Below are 17760 nucleotides of genomic sequence, written 5' to 3' on the forward strand. Positions count from 1 at the left end.
CGGGGCGGGGTGGGGGTGATTAATTATTCAAGGATATCACATTTCCTTAAATGGGGGGGGGATGGGGCGGGGAATGCGGGTAATTATTTAAGGATATCACATTTCCTTAAATGGGGCGGGGCAGGATGGGGCGGGGAATGCGGTAATTATTTAAGGATATCACATTTCCTTAAGTGGGGGGGGGGCAGGATGGGGGGGGGGAATGCGGGTAATTATTTAAGGATATCACATTTCCTTAAATGGGGCGGGGGGATGGGGGGGGGCGGGTAATTATTTAAGGATATCACATTTCCTTAAGTGGGGTGGGCGGGGCAGGGGCAGGGGGGGCGGGGCAGGGGGGGAGGCGGTTAATTATTTAAGGATATCACATTTCCTTAAAGTGGGGGGGGCAGGATGGTGGGGGGATGGCGGGTAATTATTTAAGGATATCACATTTCCTTAAGTAGGGCGGGGCGGGGTGGGTTGCGGCGAGGGGGTGGGGCGGGGTTTGGCAGGGTGGGGTGGTTAATTATTTAAGGATATCACAATACCTTAAGTGGGGTGGGGCGGGGCGAGGCAGGGTGGGGCAGATAATTATTTAAGGATATCACAATACCTTAAGTGGGGTGGGGCGGGGCGAGGCGGGGTGGGGCAGATAATTATTTAAGGATATCACAATACCTTAAGTGGGGTGGGGAGGGGCGGGGCGAGACAGGGGGTTGGAAGGGCAAATGGAACATATTTTAAATGACCACCATTTTATAAGCAAACTTTGAACTTCTTCTCAAGTTCTAAACTAAAATATGTCCTGATAATAATCCTGACATGGTCCCAACCAAGTGTTCTTAAAAACACATTTTGAATTTCAAGGATGGGCGCAAAAGTCACCATTTTGAAAAACTTTTTATTTATATCTTTCCCATGTCACTGGTGCCAAGCTTGTCTGATGACCATTAATTAGGTTCCATTCAATTTTGGGGCAGTTGCCAGGTTCTGACCTCTGGTCAGCGATTTCTTTCCACCTTTGACCCTGGCATGTACATAAATGACCCTGGCTGTTATAAGACATAAAACTTATCAAATCACTTCTTTACACTGTTTTTGAACACGTCAACTGTGAGTGTACATGTAGAAAGTAGTTGTTAGAATGTTAAAGATAAATGCGTGCTGTGTTTGTGCTAGGGTATATGGGCAGGGTAATGTGAGTATTGTTAGGGACAGGGACAAAAAAAAAAAAAAAAACCTATTGACTACTTTCTGTACACTTCAGTTGAGTCAAAATTATAGCATTGAACACAAGTTGTAATGGGAACCATTGCATACACAATGTATGTACCTTAAATAACACCACAGTTGTATTACTGCATGTGTTCATTGTCCCTCAAAACCTTTAGTACCAATTTTTTTTGTCTTTTTTCAGCAACATACATGTATAAATTTCAACCAATCAGAGGCCTCCGTATATCACCGTGGCGGCCGATCTATCCGAAAATATGGTCATGCTGTTCGGCATCCCTTTAAACCCCATTTACCAATTTATACCAGAAAGTGGACCCTGGCAGCCATCTTGAAATTTCTATCTCGATAAACCCTTTATGCACACTCCCACGAGTATGCCTGTCAAGTTTCAAGTTTCTGTATAATCACTCAAAACCTTACAGATATAATGTATACCTTAAACAACCTCATAGTTGTATCACTGCATGTGTTTCAGTCAAAGAGAGTACATTTTTGGGTGAGGGATCGGGGTTGGGACGATTATTGAGGGGTTACCACATCCTCAAGCAACAACAGTCCATGGACTTAACAAGGATATTACAGTACATTTGATTTTGAAATCACATTACGTAATCCTTGTGCCAGGCTGGTGCCCTCCTCACACGGCCAGACCTTCGGACGGACACAGGGGCTGGAGCGGGTAGTGTAGCTGGCTCATCGTCTGCAAGGCTAGGGCTATCCTCTCCTCTGCAGTCAAACGAAGCGGTGAAGTACACAACCTGCAAGAACACAAGCTGCATTTCAGTAAACAAATAAAGGTGCATAATACACAATATTCGGTAGATATTCAAGTGAGAATCTGGACTAAGCAATGATCAGATATGTTTATGTACACATGGTTATTGATATCACTATTTGAATATGTAGACATGAAGGATAGGGAAGGCAAAAAATATAATTTTTATTTATTTGCATATCCCAATGTATAACAATACAGATATTTTGTGATCCCGAGTTAAGAATATCCCTATACTTCATGTATCCCTACAGTACAGTGTATATGAAAAGGTATCATTTCTATTGTACCTCGATTGGCGTTATTTTTTAACAGTACATAAATATGACATTTTCTAAGAAAACCATGACTCAAAATAAATTAATAAACATGAAAATTTTGTTATGTTTTAAACATGAATCCAACTGATTGCCTACTTTACAATAATATCAGACTGGTGTCAAATAAATCTAATTAAAATACAGACCCTATAATCACTGTTACATAGCAATAGAAAAAATCCACTTCCCAGATTCTGGAACCAGAACGTGACCCCTAATGGGATTTGCCAGATCCTTATCAAATGGAGTGATCAGATACATAGGATTTAGCACGCTGGTAAGTCAAAGACCCACTATAGACTAATATATATATCTCTATATCTTTGACTTACCAGCGTGCTTAATACCTGTGAGTGATACATGTAATAAGGATATGTATTTTAATTGTATTGGTCGGAAATTGGAGTTCTAATTGCACAGAGAAAACTGTATATGGTAATGTACATGTATGTACCCAGCCTGACCACATGTATGCTTTAAGATGACACCATTATCTGTCTAGAAGTCTTTCGAGCTACAATATTACAGCTAAGAGAGAACTTTTTTTCACAGTAGAGAATAACATATTCTACACTTAGCGTTAAAATGTAACATCTTACCACGGCCTCCGACAGAGACAGACGTTGGCTAACCGCAACAGCAAGCGATGTTGCTGCTCGGCTCACCAAGCTAAGGCCACGGAAGGACACAGCCTACAAGAACAAGAGCAACAGAAGTTCAGTAAACAAATAAACAACACACAATATTCTGCAATTATTTAAGTAAGAATCTGGTCGAACAAATTGATCAGGTATGTTCATGTGGATAAGATTAATTGATATCAGTAAAAGAAGACTAAGTGAATAGAGAAGTTGGGGATCATCTACCCTATGGTCATATTTTAAATGTTTACATTATAATGCATTTTATTTTGTGATCCAGAGGGTATCCAGAGGGTAGAATATCACTATCATTCATATATACAGTAGCACGAGATACTCTGGCCCTGACACCAGACTTAGACATTATGACAGATAGATGTCTGGTTTAGGGCCAGAGCGCACTGCTATGTCAAAACGTGGAATTAAGCCGACATTGTTTGGTATCTGACAAGGTCATCTCCGATTCAGACTGACCACCGAGAAGCACCATTAACCTTAGTCTATTAAACAAATGAATGATTCATATCTACCCAAATATAGTAATTTGTAAAGATTAAAGGCAATTTGCATACTTTGAGAAAATGGCGACGACAACGAGGGAAATTTAAAGTTGCGGAAAAGAAATTACTGTGTTGACACAAAAGAATGTGCATGTGTTATAAAATGGATCGCTATGAACAGATAAAGTATTCATTTGTTGAAAAGACCAAGGTAAGTGGCGACATTTGGTGGTAATATTTTGTAAGCAGTCTGAATCAGAGTTGACCTGGCCCGATACCAAACGGTGTCGGCTTATTCCACGTTTTGATATAGCAGTGCGATCTGGCCCTAAACAAGACATCTATATAATTTATGTCATAATTAATGTCTAAGTCTGGTGTCAGAGCTAGAGTATCTCGGGCTAATACACAGATGAAAGAGTCATATAATCCTTCCTTTCCATATATGAAATGGTAGTTTTCTCTTATACCTGGATCAACAGTACAGACACTGACTTGTTATTTTCATTTTTCTCCAAGATAACCATGTGTGTGTGTATATGTAATACAGTATACATACATATATAATGACAAAAATATATACTGTAGAGAGCCAAACGCTTGTGGTCTAACATTTATGGCCGCTAATGATGATCGATCAATATGGCACAATTTCTGGCGAAGTGATAAAAAAATGGTACACTTTCCATCATATACAAAGCCGATTGATGTCACATAAGACTGATACCCTTGTTATATGATTATATGTATCAATATCTAAATATCTCTATTTAAAATGAAGATATATCTATTCAATTAGATATCTGTAATTTAAATAAAGATATCCCTATTTCAAATATAGATGTCTAATTTAAATACAGATTTCTCTTTTTCTACTGAAAATAGATACCTCCTTTTAAATTACAGATATCTCGATATCTTGTCCAATTAAAAATAGAATTTTAAATAAAAATTAAAATATAGATGTCTTTAATTAAATTAGAGATATTTGAAATACAGCGGTATCACAATTTGCCATCCATGCAAGGATGAAGGAAGAGTAGGATTTTAAAGCTTAAATTAAGAAAATTTCAACTTTTGGGGCCCCGCCCCTCTCCCCCTAGGGGTCAGACCTATCATTTATATAAGATATGATTGTCCTTCCCCAATGATGTTTCACACCAAATATGGATGTAATCCACTTAAGGGTTAAGGAGGAGTAGGCTTTTGTATAAAAAGTTTTAAGCACAGCGCACGGCGCAATGGCGACGGATGAAACACGATGACAATAGGTCATCCTGACCGAAGCATCTTGACCTTCAGTTAGATGACCTAAAAATTGCTTCTGAGACATTCCCCAGTTATGACAGTGTCTTATCCAAGGAAGTGGCAGCCATTTTTCTTTTTGCTCTACTTATATATATAAGTTACCTTCACTGGCCAACCCCCTATATAAAGCACAGAACTTGATAAACGTGCATCATTCCAAACAATTAGCTTGTCTCGGATACACATGCATTGTCATGCAATGATATGTTGTATTTAAAGGAACTACTAGTTAGTTCAAATTAAGATGTTACAGTTTGTACTATGATGAAGAGTAGGAATGAAAATCTTTAAAAATTGAAAACTTTTGTGTTGGCGTTACGGTACTGTCCTTGGTGTTACGTACATAACAAATAGTGATAAAATAGTAACATCACAGACAAATTTTGGTAATACCACAGAAATAAAAGAGTCACACAAGAAGAAATTTAACACACATTTTCATTTAATTGTTATAATATATATAAAATTTGATGTATATATCTTCATAGATAAAATACATTTCAAAATAATGAATCACAAATACAATCGGCAACAGTACCACCACATTTAGTCTTGGTAACAGTATGGACAAACATAGTAACACCACAGACAAGGAAAAAGAAATACTGCTATTTTACTCCTTTTGTAACATTAGATATATTTGAAACTCTTTGAAATCATAGTATTTTCTCTTTATAGTTCATTTTTAATCTCTAATGAATGTCATTATGATGATCAAGAACCATACAAATTTTTTTTTCAAGCAGTTAACACCATGGACAAATGTCTGTTGTGTTACCTTTCTCAGCGGTTTACAATCAATGTCCATAGTGTTACTAGGACAAAAATATTGCAAAATAATAAGTTCAAGATGATAACACACACAAGAGGCCATCTGACTTCAATGGCAAAAGTCATGGTACCATCTTCAATTTGGGATCAACCAGAGATGTAACAACACTTTGTCAAGATCATATCAGGATCACTTCAGGCAAGTTTCTGCCAAATTGCACCGGTTTATCTTGAAAAAGTTCAAAATCTGTTTTCAAGATGGCGGCTGTGCTAGTTATCTTGGAATTTGAATTGACCCAAAAAATAACATTGTCAAGAACACTTCATGCAAGTTTCAGCTAAATTGCACCGGTAGAACATGAGAAGAAGTTCAAAATGTGTTTACAAGTTGCGGCTGTGACGGCCATGTTTGAATTCGGATTGACCCGAAAAATGACAACCCTTGGTAAGGACCATGTGAGGATCATTTGATGCAAGTTTCAGCTAAATCGCACTGGTAAAACTTTAGAAGAAGTTCAAAATGTGAAAATTAAGTTAATGCACGGCGGATGGCGCAAGGCGGACGGCGGATGACTATGGACGAAACATGACGACTATAGGTCATCTTGACCCTTCGGGTCAGAAGCCCTAAAAAAATTATTTAAAGACCAAAATAAAATCTTTGTCTCAAAAGAATGATGTTTTAGAATCATTTTATATAATAAGTACCTGTATGCTATAACAGTACAAGTATGTTGACTGGTGAGATCTATTTGTCAACTGATTACAGAGTATGCATATTAAAGTAATATAATTTATCATGAGCTATTACTTAATTTGACTAATTAGTTTAAAATGAAATGAACAGTTATTATAATTACATTAATAGATTTTAAAACAGGATATTATGGTATTTAAGTATGGTAACACCATGGACATTTGACCTTGACATGTGATCTTAATATAATATGTTTCTGTCATAGTAACTAATTGGGAGCTTATCAATAATTACCAATATTGTTTTTGATATCTACAATGATCTTAATTTCTCTAAGTTTCTGAATTAAAGTTATCCATTTAAGGAGGTGAGTTTTTCAGTTTTCTTTATATCGGATTTGGAACAATTTTGATATTGACTCATTTTCACGTGCTCTGTGCGAAGATTAATATTGAAACACAAAGCAACAAGATCTAATTGTGACGGGTGCTGTCACAAAAAGTTCCTCCAATCTCCACAGAGCCTAATTTGACAAGTAAGAGTGACCTCCCCTGAATGATGATGTGAAATAGTTTTACCGATAAATACATTTTATTTTGCAGAAATAGATATGTTATATCATTGGAAAACAATATCATTTATATCAGAAAAAATACAACAAAAATAAAAGTGGACTTAAAATGGTTCACTGCTGAACTCCAAGAACAAGGAAGTAATATTATTTTATTATGGAATTTTTCAATTTAAAAATTTAGAATCTGATTTAAACTACATATTGAAACAGATTCCAGGCAAATCAGACCAGTTGTACTGGTTTTAAGACATGTTGACTAGGGGATTATGAGTTATTCAATATTCCAGGGTTTACTATCACAAGAGTTGTCAGTTGGCTGTGAAGGAAATCTAAAAACGGTCTTCTTTCATGTCATAACTTTATTAACTCATTTATTAGAGAGCTCCACATAAGGGGAGATAACACATATGAACTTCAAAACTCTGACTAAAACTCTGAACAGCAGACAAAGAGAGACAAACACATCACGATACAATAACATTTACATGTTCACACGTGGATGGTTCTACAAATAAATATATATATATCTATTAGCAGTTCAAATCTGAACAATGAAAGGCTGTGGCGGCCATCTTGGATTCTGGTTAGAAAAAATGAAACCAGTCGACACATCTGCAGGTCACCAGAAATAACCTCAGGTAAGTGATCGGATATGTTTTTGAGAAAATGGTCGGACAAAATCGCGATGAAAAAAGAAGAACCAGAAGAAGAATTTAAAAGAATAATAATAACAAGATCTAATTGTGATGGGTGCTGTCACATAAAGTTACCCAATCTCCACAGAGCCTAATTTGACAAGAGTGACCTCCCCTGAATGATGATGTGACATAATGATGTAAATAAATTTTATTTCCCGGAAGAAAAATGCTTTTTGAAAAGTCACATCATTTAAAGTTTATACATTAGGCACAACATTGTATATATAATTGTATTAGATTTGTGTTCTCAACCAAGTTCCTTTTTGTTCAATTTTGACCAATTGCATGCCATGGCAGCCATCTTTACCCCAGTTCTGCAGAAGTTGCCCAAAAAATGACCTCAAATAAGTTTTATGTCACTAGTAACAGTATGATCTACAACTTAAAAAATACAACTAAAATGAACTTGGACCTTAAACAGATCCCTGCTGACCAGTGAATAAAGGGAGATAACTCTTACTGGTTTTTAGAAAATTTGAACCAGTCACAAAATTTGTTTTTTACTCATGACATTATGGTATTTTCACTTTATTGAAACCGATTCCAGACAAATTGGACCGGTAGTTAAGAATATCTATAAGCAGTTCAATTTTAAACAATGAAAGGCTGTGGTGGCCATCTTGGATGCTGGTCTGAAAAAATGAAACAAGTCGACACATCTGCAGGTCAATAGAAATGACCTCACAAAACGATCCGACTTCTAGTTTTTTGAGAAAATGGTCGGACAAAGTTGCGGTAGAGAAAGAAGCAGAAGAACAAGAAAAAGAAGAAGAATGGTAAGAAACGGAGAAACACTATTTAAGTTCCCCACTCCATTAGGGAAACTTAATTAAACAATGATTACTCCCTAATCCTAATCAGTGTTATCGAAACTCTTGTAATTAAATTGTACTATCCAGAATCGATATGCAAGCACGAGAGCGAATATATGTTGTAACAAATGCGTTACTTCCGTCATGCACAAAAGGGAGAATCAAGGGAGTTTTTCCAATTTGATGTTTAAATACAGATATTTTCATTTCATGTCAAATAGAAATATCTTGAATTCAACAAGAGATCCCAGAGGGATCTTGGCGCCCACCAAAGAATGATCTATATCTGACAAAGGAAAGATGGATTTTTTCTCTATACTTTTTAAACTTTTTCAAACATACTACATATAAAATTTGAGACAGATCGCTTCAGTACCTTTTGAGAAATAGTGGTAACAAACTTCAACTATCAAAATCCAAGATGACTCCTTGGCGGCCATCTTGTTGATCAATCGGTCCCAAATCACAATATGCACAACTAGGGCCCTAGGGGAACCTAGTACATGCGAAATTTGAGAAAGATCCATTCAATACTTTCTGAAAAATAGCAATAACAAACCTTGAATATAAAAATCCAAGATGGCTGCCTGGCAGCAATTTTGTTGACCGATCGGTCCCAAATCACAATATGCACAACTAGGGCCCTAGGGGAACCTACATATGAAATTTGAGACAGATCCCTTCAGTACTATCTGAGAAATAGCCATAACAAACTTTAACTATCGAAATCCAAGATGGCGGCCTGGCGGCCATCTTGTTCACCGATTGGTCCAAAAATGCAATATGCACAACTAGGTCCCTAGGGGAACCTACATATTAAATTTGAGAAAGATCCCTTCAGCACTTTTTGAGAAATGGGGATATCAAACCTTAACTATCAAAATCCAAGATGGCCGCCTGGCGGCCATCTTGTTTTTCCTATCAGCCTCAAAATCTCAAATAGGGACCAAGGGTAACCTCCATGTGAAGTTTGAACAAAATTCCTTCAGTAGTTCTCAAGAAATATCGAGAACAAACTTCAACTGCCAAAATCAAAGATGGCCGCCTGGCGGCCATCTTGTTTTTCCGATCAGCCGCAAAATCTGTATGGCACAAATAGGGACCAAGGGTAACCTCCATGTGAAGTTTGAACAAAATTCCTTTAGTAGTTCTCAAAAAATATCGAGAACAAACTTCAACTGCCAAAATCCAAGATGGCTGCCTGGCGGCCATCCTTGTTTTTCCGATCAGCCGCAAAATCTGTATGACACAACTTAGGACCAAGGGTAACCTCCATGTGAAGTTTGAACAAAATCCCTTCTGTAGTTCTCAAGAAATATTGATAACAAACTTCAACTGCCAAAATCAAAGATGGCTGTTTTTCCGATCAGCCTCAAAATCTGTATGGCACAACTAGGGACCAAGGGTAACCTCCATGTGAAGTTTGAACAAAATCCCTTCAGTAGTTCTCAAGAAATATCGATAACAAACTTCAACTGCCAAAATCCAAGATGGCTGCCTGGATGCCATCTTGTTTTTTCGATCAGCCTCAAAATCTGTATGGCACAACTAGGTCCCTAGGGGAACCTACATATTAAATTTGAGAAAGATCCCTTCAGCACTTTTTGAGAAATGGGGATATCAAACCTTAACTATCAAAATCCAAGATGGCCGCCTGGCGGCCATCTTGTTTTTCCTATCAGCCTCAAAATCTGTATGGCACAAATAGGGACCAAGGGTAACCTCCATGTGAAGTTTGAACAAAATCCCTTTAGTAGTTCAAGAAATATCGATAACAAACTTCAACTGCCAAAATCAAAGATGGCTGCCTGGTGGCCATCTTGTTTTTCCGATCAGCCTCAAATTTGTATGGCACAAATATGGACCAAGGGGACCCTCCATGTGAAGTTTGAACAAAATCCCTCCAGCAGTTTTTAAGAAATAATGATAACAAGCATTGTTTACGGACAGACGGACGCCGGACGCAGGGCGATTTGAATAGCCCACCATCTGATGATGGTGGGCTAAAAAGAGATATCTGTATTTAAAATAAGGATTTATGTACTGCTACCAAAATTAGAGATATCTTTAATTGAAATTAGAGATATCTATTTTTTAATAAAAGATATCTCTATTTCGTGTTTAATTAGACACATCATGATTTTTAAATAGAAATATCTCTAATTCAAATATAAGTATCTCTTATTCAATTAAAGATATCTTTATTTAAATTAAAGATATCTCAAGTATCATTCATAGTACATAATGACAGAATAGCAATATAGTGGATTTAATTTATAGGCAAAGGGAGATCCCTCTCAAGTTGTTTACTTAGGGTATTGATACCAATGTGGACTAGAAAGTATTTAATGATGTTATACATGTTGCACAAACCAAATATTTGCTAAATAAATGTATTCTTAAAGCTAGATTAATGAAATAATACCGATAATGAAATTTTATCACAATACATGGTTCGTACAGATTTTCAAACCAAAATTCCAGCACTTTTCAAGCACTTTTCCAGCACCTTAAAGCTAGATTAATGAAATAATACCGATAATGAAATTTTATCACAATACATGGTTCGTACAGATTTTCAAACCAAAATTCCAGCACTTTTCAAGCACTTTTCCAGCACCTTTTCTAGATTTTCAAGCACTACTTTTTTCTTCTACATTGGACTCAAAATCAGAATTTTCAGAAAATATGCCTACAATTTTGCAAGCAATTTGTTAGTACAATTTTGTCAGAGTAATAAGATTCAATTACACATTCTTATCAAACAAAAAAGTCATCCCAAGTAATGTCTGATTACTGAAATTATGATAAATTGATTGACAACAGAGCTTTTGTCAGTGTTCTGGGAGCATGAAGTTTCAATTCCAGCACTTTTCAAGGATTTAAAGAAACATTCCAGCACTTTTCCAGCACTGACCCAAAATTCAAGCACTTTTGCAGCACTGACCCCAAATTCCAGCACTTTTCATCTTCTGTACGAACCATGCAATATCAACAAAATGAAAAGTTTAAAATACGACTTAACTATTCATTTATTTATTAAATTAAATTAAATTTGTTTTCAATTTGTTGATAATCAACAAAATGAAAAGTTTGAAAATACGACTTAATTATTAATTAAATTTTTTTTTGTTAACTTTCCGCAGATATAATTACTCATTTCACAGATAGAGTCTGCCGTATATGATAACAGTAGGTAGCTTCTTAACAGAAGTAATTATCAACACTCTCGCTGGTTTTGTCCTGAGCAATTAACCAAATACAATCTAGACTCTAGACTACATGTAACTACCAGAAATTCAAAGGTGAGAATCACAGGTACCTGACCATTACCTGTATGGTTTTTTTTTGTGTGAATCACCTAGCTAGCTAGGTGTAGTGCACTTATAGTTTACCTGTAGTTTAAATGTTGTGTACTACTAGTGCACTAAGGGTAAAGGTTAGCTTACCGTATTTCACCGCAAATAAGACCCCCCCTCCCAGAGAAGAAATATATATTTTTTAAGGTCAAAAGTGGTGGGGGGTCTTATTTGCGGACAGCCAGCCTGATAACATCGATCTATGGGGTCGCCATCTTGGATTTTTAATGTCCTGTCATTGTTGTAACAGTCGTATGACAGATGGGTAATAGCAAGATGTTCAAGTATTTATAATAATAATGAAGACGTATGAGTAAAATTAAATCAAATAGTATGACAAATTAAAATATAAAACAATACTAGGGCAGTTGTAACGTAAGTCTGAAAGGGAAACGGACATTTTTTGCAAGAGTCACGCGGACATTTACCAATGATTCAAAACGAAGAAACAGCATCATGCAAGCAATGTCATTTTAATACAGAAGTTTTAATAATCGTATAGTTATTTAGAAATATTCAAATTCGGTTATTGTTTACGAAACATGTGAATCAATCGCCGTGAATCGGATAGACGATCGCCGTTCAGACTCAGGCCTATTTAAAATTCACTGCAAACGTTTACATATCAAATTCGTTCATTAACAGAAGAATTTACGTACATTTGTCCCAACCAAATGAGCAAACGATCGTGGTACATTCATATACACTGTAGTTTATTGTCTTCAGATAAGTAAAAATGGATTAGGCACATGTTATTTAACACATGAAGCCTTCTTCAGTCAACATTATATACAAGTGATGGCATTATACACTGTAAGTACAATGTATAAGTTGAATTTAACATATTATTTACTTAATTAAAGATATACTATTATTATGGTTAAAACAATTCTACTGGGCTTTGTAAATGGCTGCACAAATAATAATAAATAATAATTTATTTCAAAAGTCAAGTTTCCATTTCCATAAAGTAACAAATATAATTTACTTCTATGTTTAGGTCATTAAACACTTGGACCATATCAACACGGACAGTAGTATAATTCTGACATTCAAGAAAGAAATGGTTAGCATTTTCACAAATGTTGCTACAATTAAAACACAAGTACAGTCTAGTGTCAAATTTATACCGAAAATGTCATCTCTGGGAGAACTATAACACTGATGTCTTAATTTAGTACATGTATTTATAACATGGTAGACTAGTAGAAATAGGTTGGGAAATTAAAGAGATATGTTTAAAAGAAGAAAACAGTAGTGATTTAACATTATCATCTAAGTTAAGGAAATTGTAATTTTATTGTAGTAGAAAGTCGATAATTTGGAATTCAAAAGTTGTCCTTATTTTTATATAGTGTAAGGATTATCAGCTAGAATGAATTACCATATATGGAAGAGACAAAAATCCTGTGCGAGTTATCCCCCTTAATTGTAGTAAGATCTAAGAAAAGTGTGATTTATGAATGGGATTGTTTACTACCCATAGTAACGTGTAGTATTGTCAGAAGACACTCTTTAATTTCCCCTGCGAACCACAATTTTGAAAAACAGTTTTGTAAATTTAAATGAAATCCACCATGTGTATTATTTTTTACATAAAAGTACCGAAACGACTTTTCTATGTGTCCCGAAACGACCGTAGGTTATTGTACCGAAACGACTTCAGCTACGTGACCGAAACGACTTGTTACCGAAACGACCTGATACCATTTCACCGCACGTCGTTTTCGGGAAATGTGCATGGCGTCTATAAAACTGACAGGGAAATTAGTAAAAATGATTTGTCTGTTTTACTCTTGTAACCTTTGATGAAGTGATATAGTCCGCTAAACCTGCCTATAAGGCTTTTTTAATTTGTTTTGCCTAATTAATATTTTTAGGCAAAAAAAGGTCTAATAATAAAGACGGGTTTAGCGGACTACATGTAGGTTAAGATCATCTTGATGTAGCCCTTCATCCAAACATGCTACCAATTTGTCTGATTAAATCGTCTTTCCGTGTTTACTAAGTATTGTTTCGACTGGAGCAAAGAGTAACCTCAATTTCTGGGATTTTAACCACAGAAAGATATTTTTATCAACCCCAGAAAAAAATGTTTTTCAATCTTTGCCCGCGTTTTATTCAGAGAGCAACAAGACAACTTCGAACTTAGAATGGATCTAGATTTAGATCCCTACAATGGCCCCATATCCCTAATGAACGTCTTAATATAGTTTAAGGACACTTGCCTTGACTATAAAATATAACTATGTCATGTTATTGGAGAAAGCTATATCAGTTGTAAGAACTGTGGCTAATCCCATGATTTTCTTGTTCGGACAATAAAAAACTTGTGTTACATACCTTTCCGCGAACAATAGCAGTGCTTATGCAGTGGAAAATCAATTCCATGGCGATGAAAAGGGCGGTGAAAGACTCCATATCTCGGATCGATGCTAAATGCGTGCGTATGGTCAAGAGTATCTCTGAGAAATGGGCAGAGATTTGATTTGAAATTCGAAATATGAACCAATGATAGTCTTCCTTTCAGTCATGTGACCAGCATAATCGTGCAAGTGCACATATCGACTACTGAACAGTGATCATCCCACCACTTCACGCTCGTAGTTTATGTGTCTGCTTACATTTATATCACAGGGCTCTGAGAATTAGGTACATATTGTATAATCATGGACCCACCAGAGTGCCCTGACAATCACTCAAACAAACGATTATTTAGATTATTATTAAACATGGGGCTCGCGAGTCCACATAAGTTACTTGGGCTATGTTTACTCAATGAAATAATAGGGCTGCAGCGCCAAAGTTAACATTGTACAATTAAACACAGGCGTTTGGCTCTATAGAGAGAAATGTCTATATAGCCAAACGCCTGTGATTGTACATACGTTTGTGTATGCGACAAACTAAATAAAGTTTCATGTATCTTGTAATTAATAGCGATTTGATTCATTTCAATTTATTGTTATCTTACCTAAGCCTTCAGACTTCAAAGTTAATTATATATCTTTATAATTACATTGATAGAGAAACATAGAGAGGTTGGGGACACTCCTCCGATTCCGATAACCCGTATTTAGTATGCGGGATAGTTATGTGTACACAGGGAAAGAAACAAACATAGATGATAAGTATAGATTCGTGATAGTCAGAAGCAGCATTGTTGCCTTGCGCGGTATCACGTAATCTGTCATCTTGGGAGATGATATCCAAGATGAGCAGGGCGGAACCTGACTTGAAGTTTATCAAAGAGGTCAGCGGTACAGCCAACATGATAAAACGCAGCAAAGCGTTGGGACGCACGTGCATTTTTGATATATGCACAAAGAGGCGTTGAGCAGTAGGTGATAGATATACTGGGATTTTAGGGAGTTGAGGGAGTCTCCAGAAATGTAGGGAGCAATGCAAATTTATCACCCCATGGATCGATTTCATAGGTTGATGAATCGAGCTCACGCTTGAAAAAAAATTGACATGAACTGCTTATTTATTCATTCATTTTGTTTCAAGAGGACTCAGTTTCATCACCCCATGAAATCGACAAAGCAAGGTTCAATCCTTATAGTTCAATTCATTCGTGTTAAAAAAAATTATATTAATTAATCAAAAAGTCTACAACGAGAGACATAAAAAAGTAGTCCGTCATTAGAATACAACTAATCAAAATATAATGTGCAAATATTAATTAATGGATACTCGAAAAAAGTGTTCATAATGCTGAAGACTCTACCAACGAAATTAAATGTACATAAATATGTAAAGAATAATGAGTGAATATCTCCAAAACCACATACCTGTGTGCATATACACCAACTCCTGATCCCAATGAAGCTGTTTGTAACAATGTATTATCGTATGTATACAGCGTTGCTCCTTTGTTTGATTGGAATTGTTACTGAAGAAAATTACCCATTACAACGCACGCTCGACGAGCACGCGTTACTAACCTGTTTGGAGCGCGTGCGCGAGTCCGTGCATAGCTATATAGTACATGACCGAGACCACAGGGCTTGTTTCATCGAGAGTAGAAGCGGGAGTTAAAGATGCTCCACCACCGCTGACAAATGGTAATTTTTTCACTATGAAAAACAGGAGCAGACGATTTAGCATTTTTTCTCCAGTTACAAAGGTTACTTACTTTATACCATTACCACCATTGAAAAGTTTGTTGAGCTTCTAATTGTTTACTTCAAGTTAAAAATATGAAAAAAAATTTAATTGCATCCCGAAAAAATTCCGTGACACTATATCCTATATGGAATGAAGTACTGATTGTGCATGCACCAAAGGCGAAATAAATTATTGTATAATATTTTTTTTGTGTTAATTAGGCATATATATACACGATTTTGTTTCAAATGATTAACATCATTTATTCTCTGTCGGCGGTGGAGCATCTTTAAATGTATTGAAAACTATTTAAAAATCACCTGAATAATTAGAATGTTTTCAATAAGGTTATGACGCCTTTATCCAATAGGTATGGACACCTGACAATAATATTCCTCAACATATATGTTATATGCCCGTGTTATTGAATGGTAAAAAGGAGAACAAAGAATGGCTTTTAAAAAGGTTTTTTGTCTAACAATATAATGCATCTTATGAAAATACAAAAACTAGAAGCGATTCGATTATTTTCGTAATTTCCATCCATATCATAAACAAATCATTTGAAATCTAAAATAATTATACCTTCGTGACAATCACGATGCAGCTGTACCACTAGGTCGTAGAACATTATACGTTATTTCCACACTCGCATGTTGTAGTATTATGGAACAAACAAAGAAATAAGACTTAAAAAAGTATATATATCAATAGCAATTTTATCACGTCTACCAAACTGTTGTGTGTAAAAACAGCATATAATAGCCCTAGGGCTAGAAGGGGGGTTGATAACAGGGGGGCTCCCACATGCACCCCAGCCCCGTGCCCCACCCCCGACAGACGCCCAAACATCCGAACCAATATTTATTCTGAACCCTTATAATATCACAAATAAATAAGCATAACATAGCATAAATTGTGGATGAACTTCAGTTAATGAAGTTATCAAGAATGGCTAAACAGGTGTAAAAATAGTCACAACATTGACATTATTCAACCGAAACAGACAAATGAGGTACTCAAAATGCCCACCAATTGAACAATACAAATATATCAGAACAATAATCCAATGTATGTAATACTTTCTACGCAGGAAATGAAAAAGATAGGATTTTAAGCTTACAAATGCCAATTTTTTAGCAAATTTTTCATATTTGGCTTGCCACAGCAAAATAGTTTCCCAACAACAAACTCATATATCTAATCAGTTATTTGATGTCTTATCAATCAGTAAAAATGACACCCTTATATCCCTACGGCCTAATAGTCCGAAGGCCCAGTAGTCCAAAGGTCCAATAGTCCGAAGGCCCAATAGTCCGAAAATTAGTAAATACTATAAGTGATATAGTTGTTATAATTAACGTATTTTGACGAAAACATTTTCGGCACTGCTGATCTGACAATTTCTATGGATGGTAAGTTGTCATTTCTTCATGGAGCATTGCAAGGTCAAAATTACATCAAAATTAAAAAAAAAAAAAAATAAAAAATAAAAAAAAAATGATAAAAAAAAGATGCTCCACCGCTGACAAATGGTATTTTTTCACTATCCAAAACAGGAGCAGACGATTTTTTTAGTATTTTTCTTCAGTTACAAAAGTTACTTAATTTACACCTTTACCACCATTGCACCGTTTAAACTTCTAATTTTACATCAAGTTAAAAATAGGAAAAATAATTAACTGCATCCCGAAAAAATTCCGTGGCACTATATCCTATATGGAATGAAGTACTGATTGCGCATGCACCAAAGGCAATTTTTTTTTTTTAATATATTTTTTTTGTGTTAATTAGACATAGATATATATACACTACTAAACACCAAATATTGTTCAAATGATGAATGTCATTTATGCTCTGTCGGCGGCGGAGCATCTTTATTAATATGTTACATTTTATAAGATATCTCACAAGTATACATTACATGAATTATCTTACAAACATACAAGCTTTAAGATGTCGATTTGTAAGCCTTAT

The 17760-nt window shown here is 35.7% G+C and overlaps 1 protein-coding gene and 1 long non-coding RNA gene across 11 annotated transcripts in view; both read right to left on the reverse strand.

Moving 5' to 3' along the window:
- The window catches only part of LOC138326972 (uncharacterized), a 79702-nt gene that overhangs the window by 16393 nt on the left and 45549 nt on the right, over positions 1–17760 (reverse strand). The gene's annotated exons all lie outside the window — the stretch shown is intronic.
- LOC138326971 (uncharacterized) lies at positions 502–15595 on the reverse strand. 2 transcript variants are annotated; one of them, XM_069272934.1, is made up of 3 exons: positions 14017–14162; positions 2913–3005; positions 502–1976 (listed from the first exon to the last, which is right to left on the reverse strand). In XM_069272934.1, exons 1-3 carry the CDS (start codon positions 14092–14094, stop codon positions 1818–1820), a joined length of 330 nt encoding a protein of 109 aa, XP_069129035.1. In that variant the 5' UTR covers positions 14095–14162; the 3' UTR covers positions 502–1817. The 2 variants fall into 2 exon arrangements, 1 of the variants encoding a protein (XP_069129035.1); XR_011208995.1 differs by lacking the exon at positions 14017–14162 and adding an exon at positions 15468–15595 and having other exon boundaries at positions 505–1976.

This window comes from Argopecten irradians, chromosome 7, assembly GCF_041381155.1.
Source record: "Argopecten irradians isolate NY chromosome 7, Ai_NY, whole genome shotgun sequence".
In the NCBI taxonomy this organism is placed as follows: Eukaryota; Metazoa; Mollusca; class Bivalvia; order Pectinida; family Pectinidae; genus Argopecten; species Argopecten irradians.

Coding starts and splice junctions, on each gene's coding strand:
- LOC138326971 (XM_069272934.1), bottom strand. CDS start 14,094: ATGGAGTCTTTCACCGCCCTTTTCATCGCCATGGAATTGATTTTCCAC. Junction 3,006..14,016: donor CTGCTATTGTTCGCGGAAAG/GTATGTAACACA, acceptor TTGTTCTTGTAG/GCTGTGTCCTTCCGTGGCCT. Junction 1,977..2,912: donor TGTCTCTGTCGGAGGCCGTG/GTAAGATGTTAC, acceptor GTGTTCTTGCAG/GTTGTGTACTTCACCGCTTC.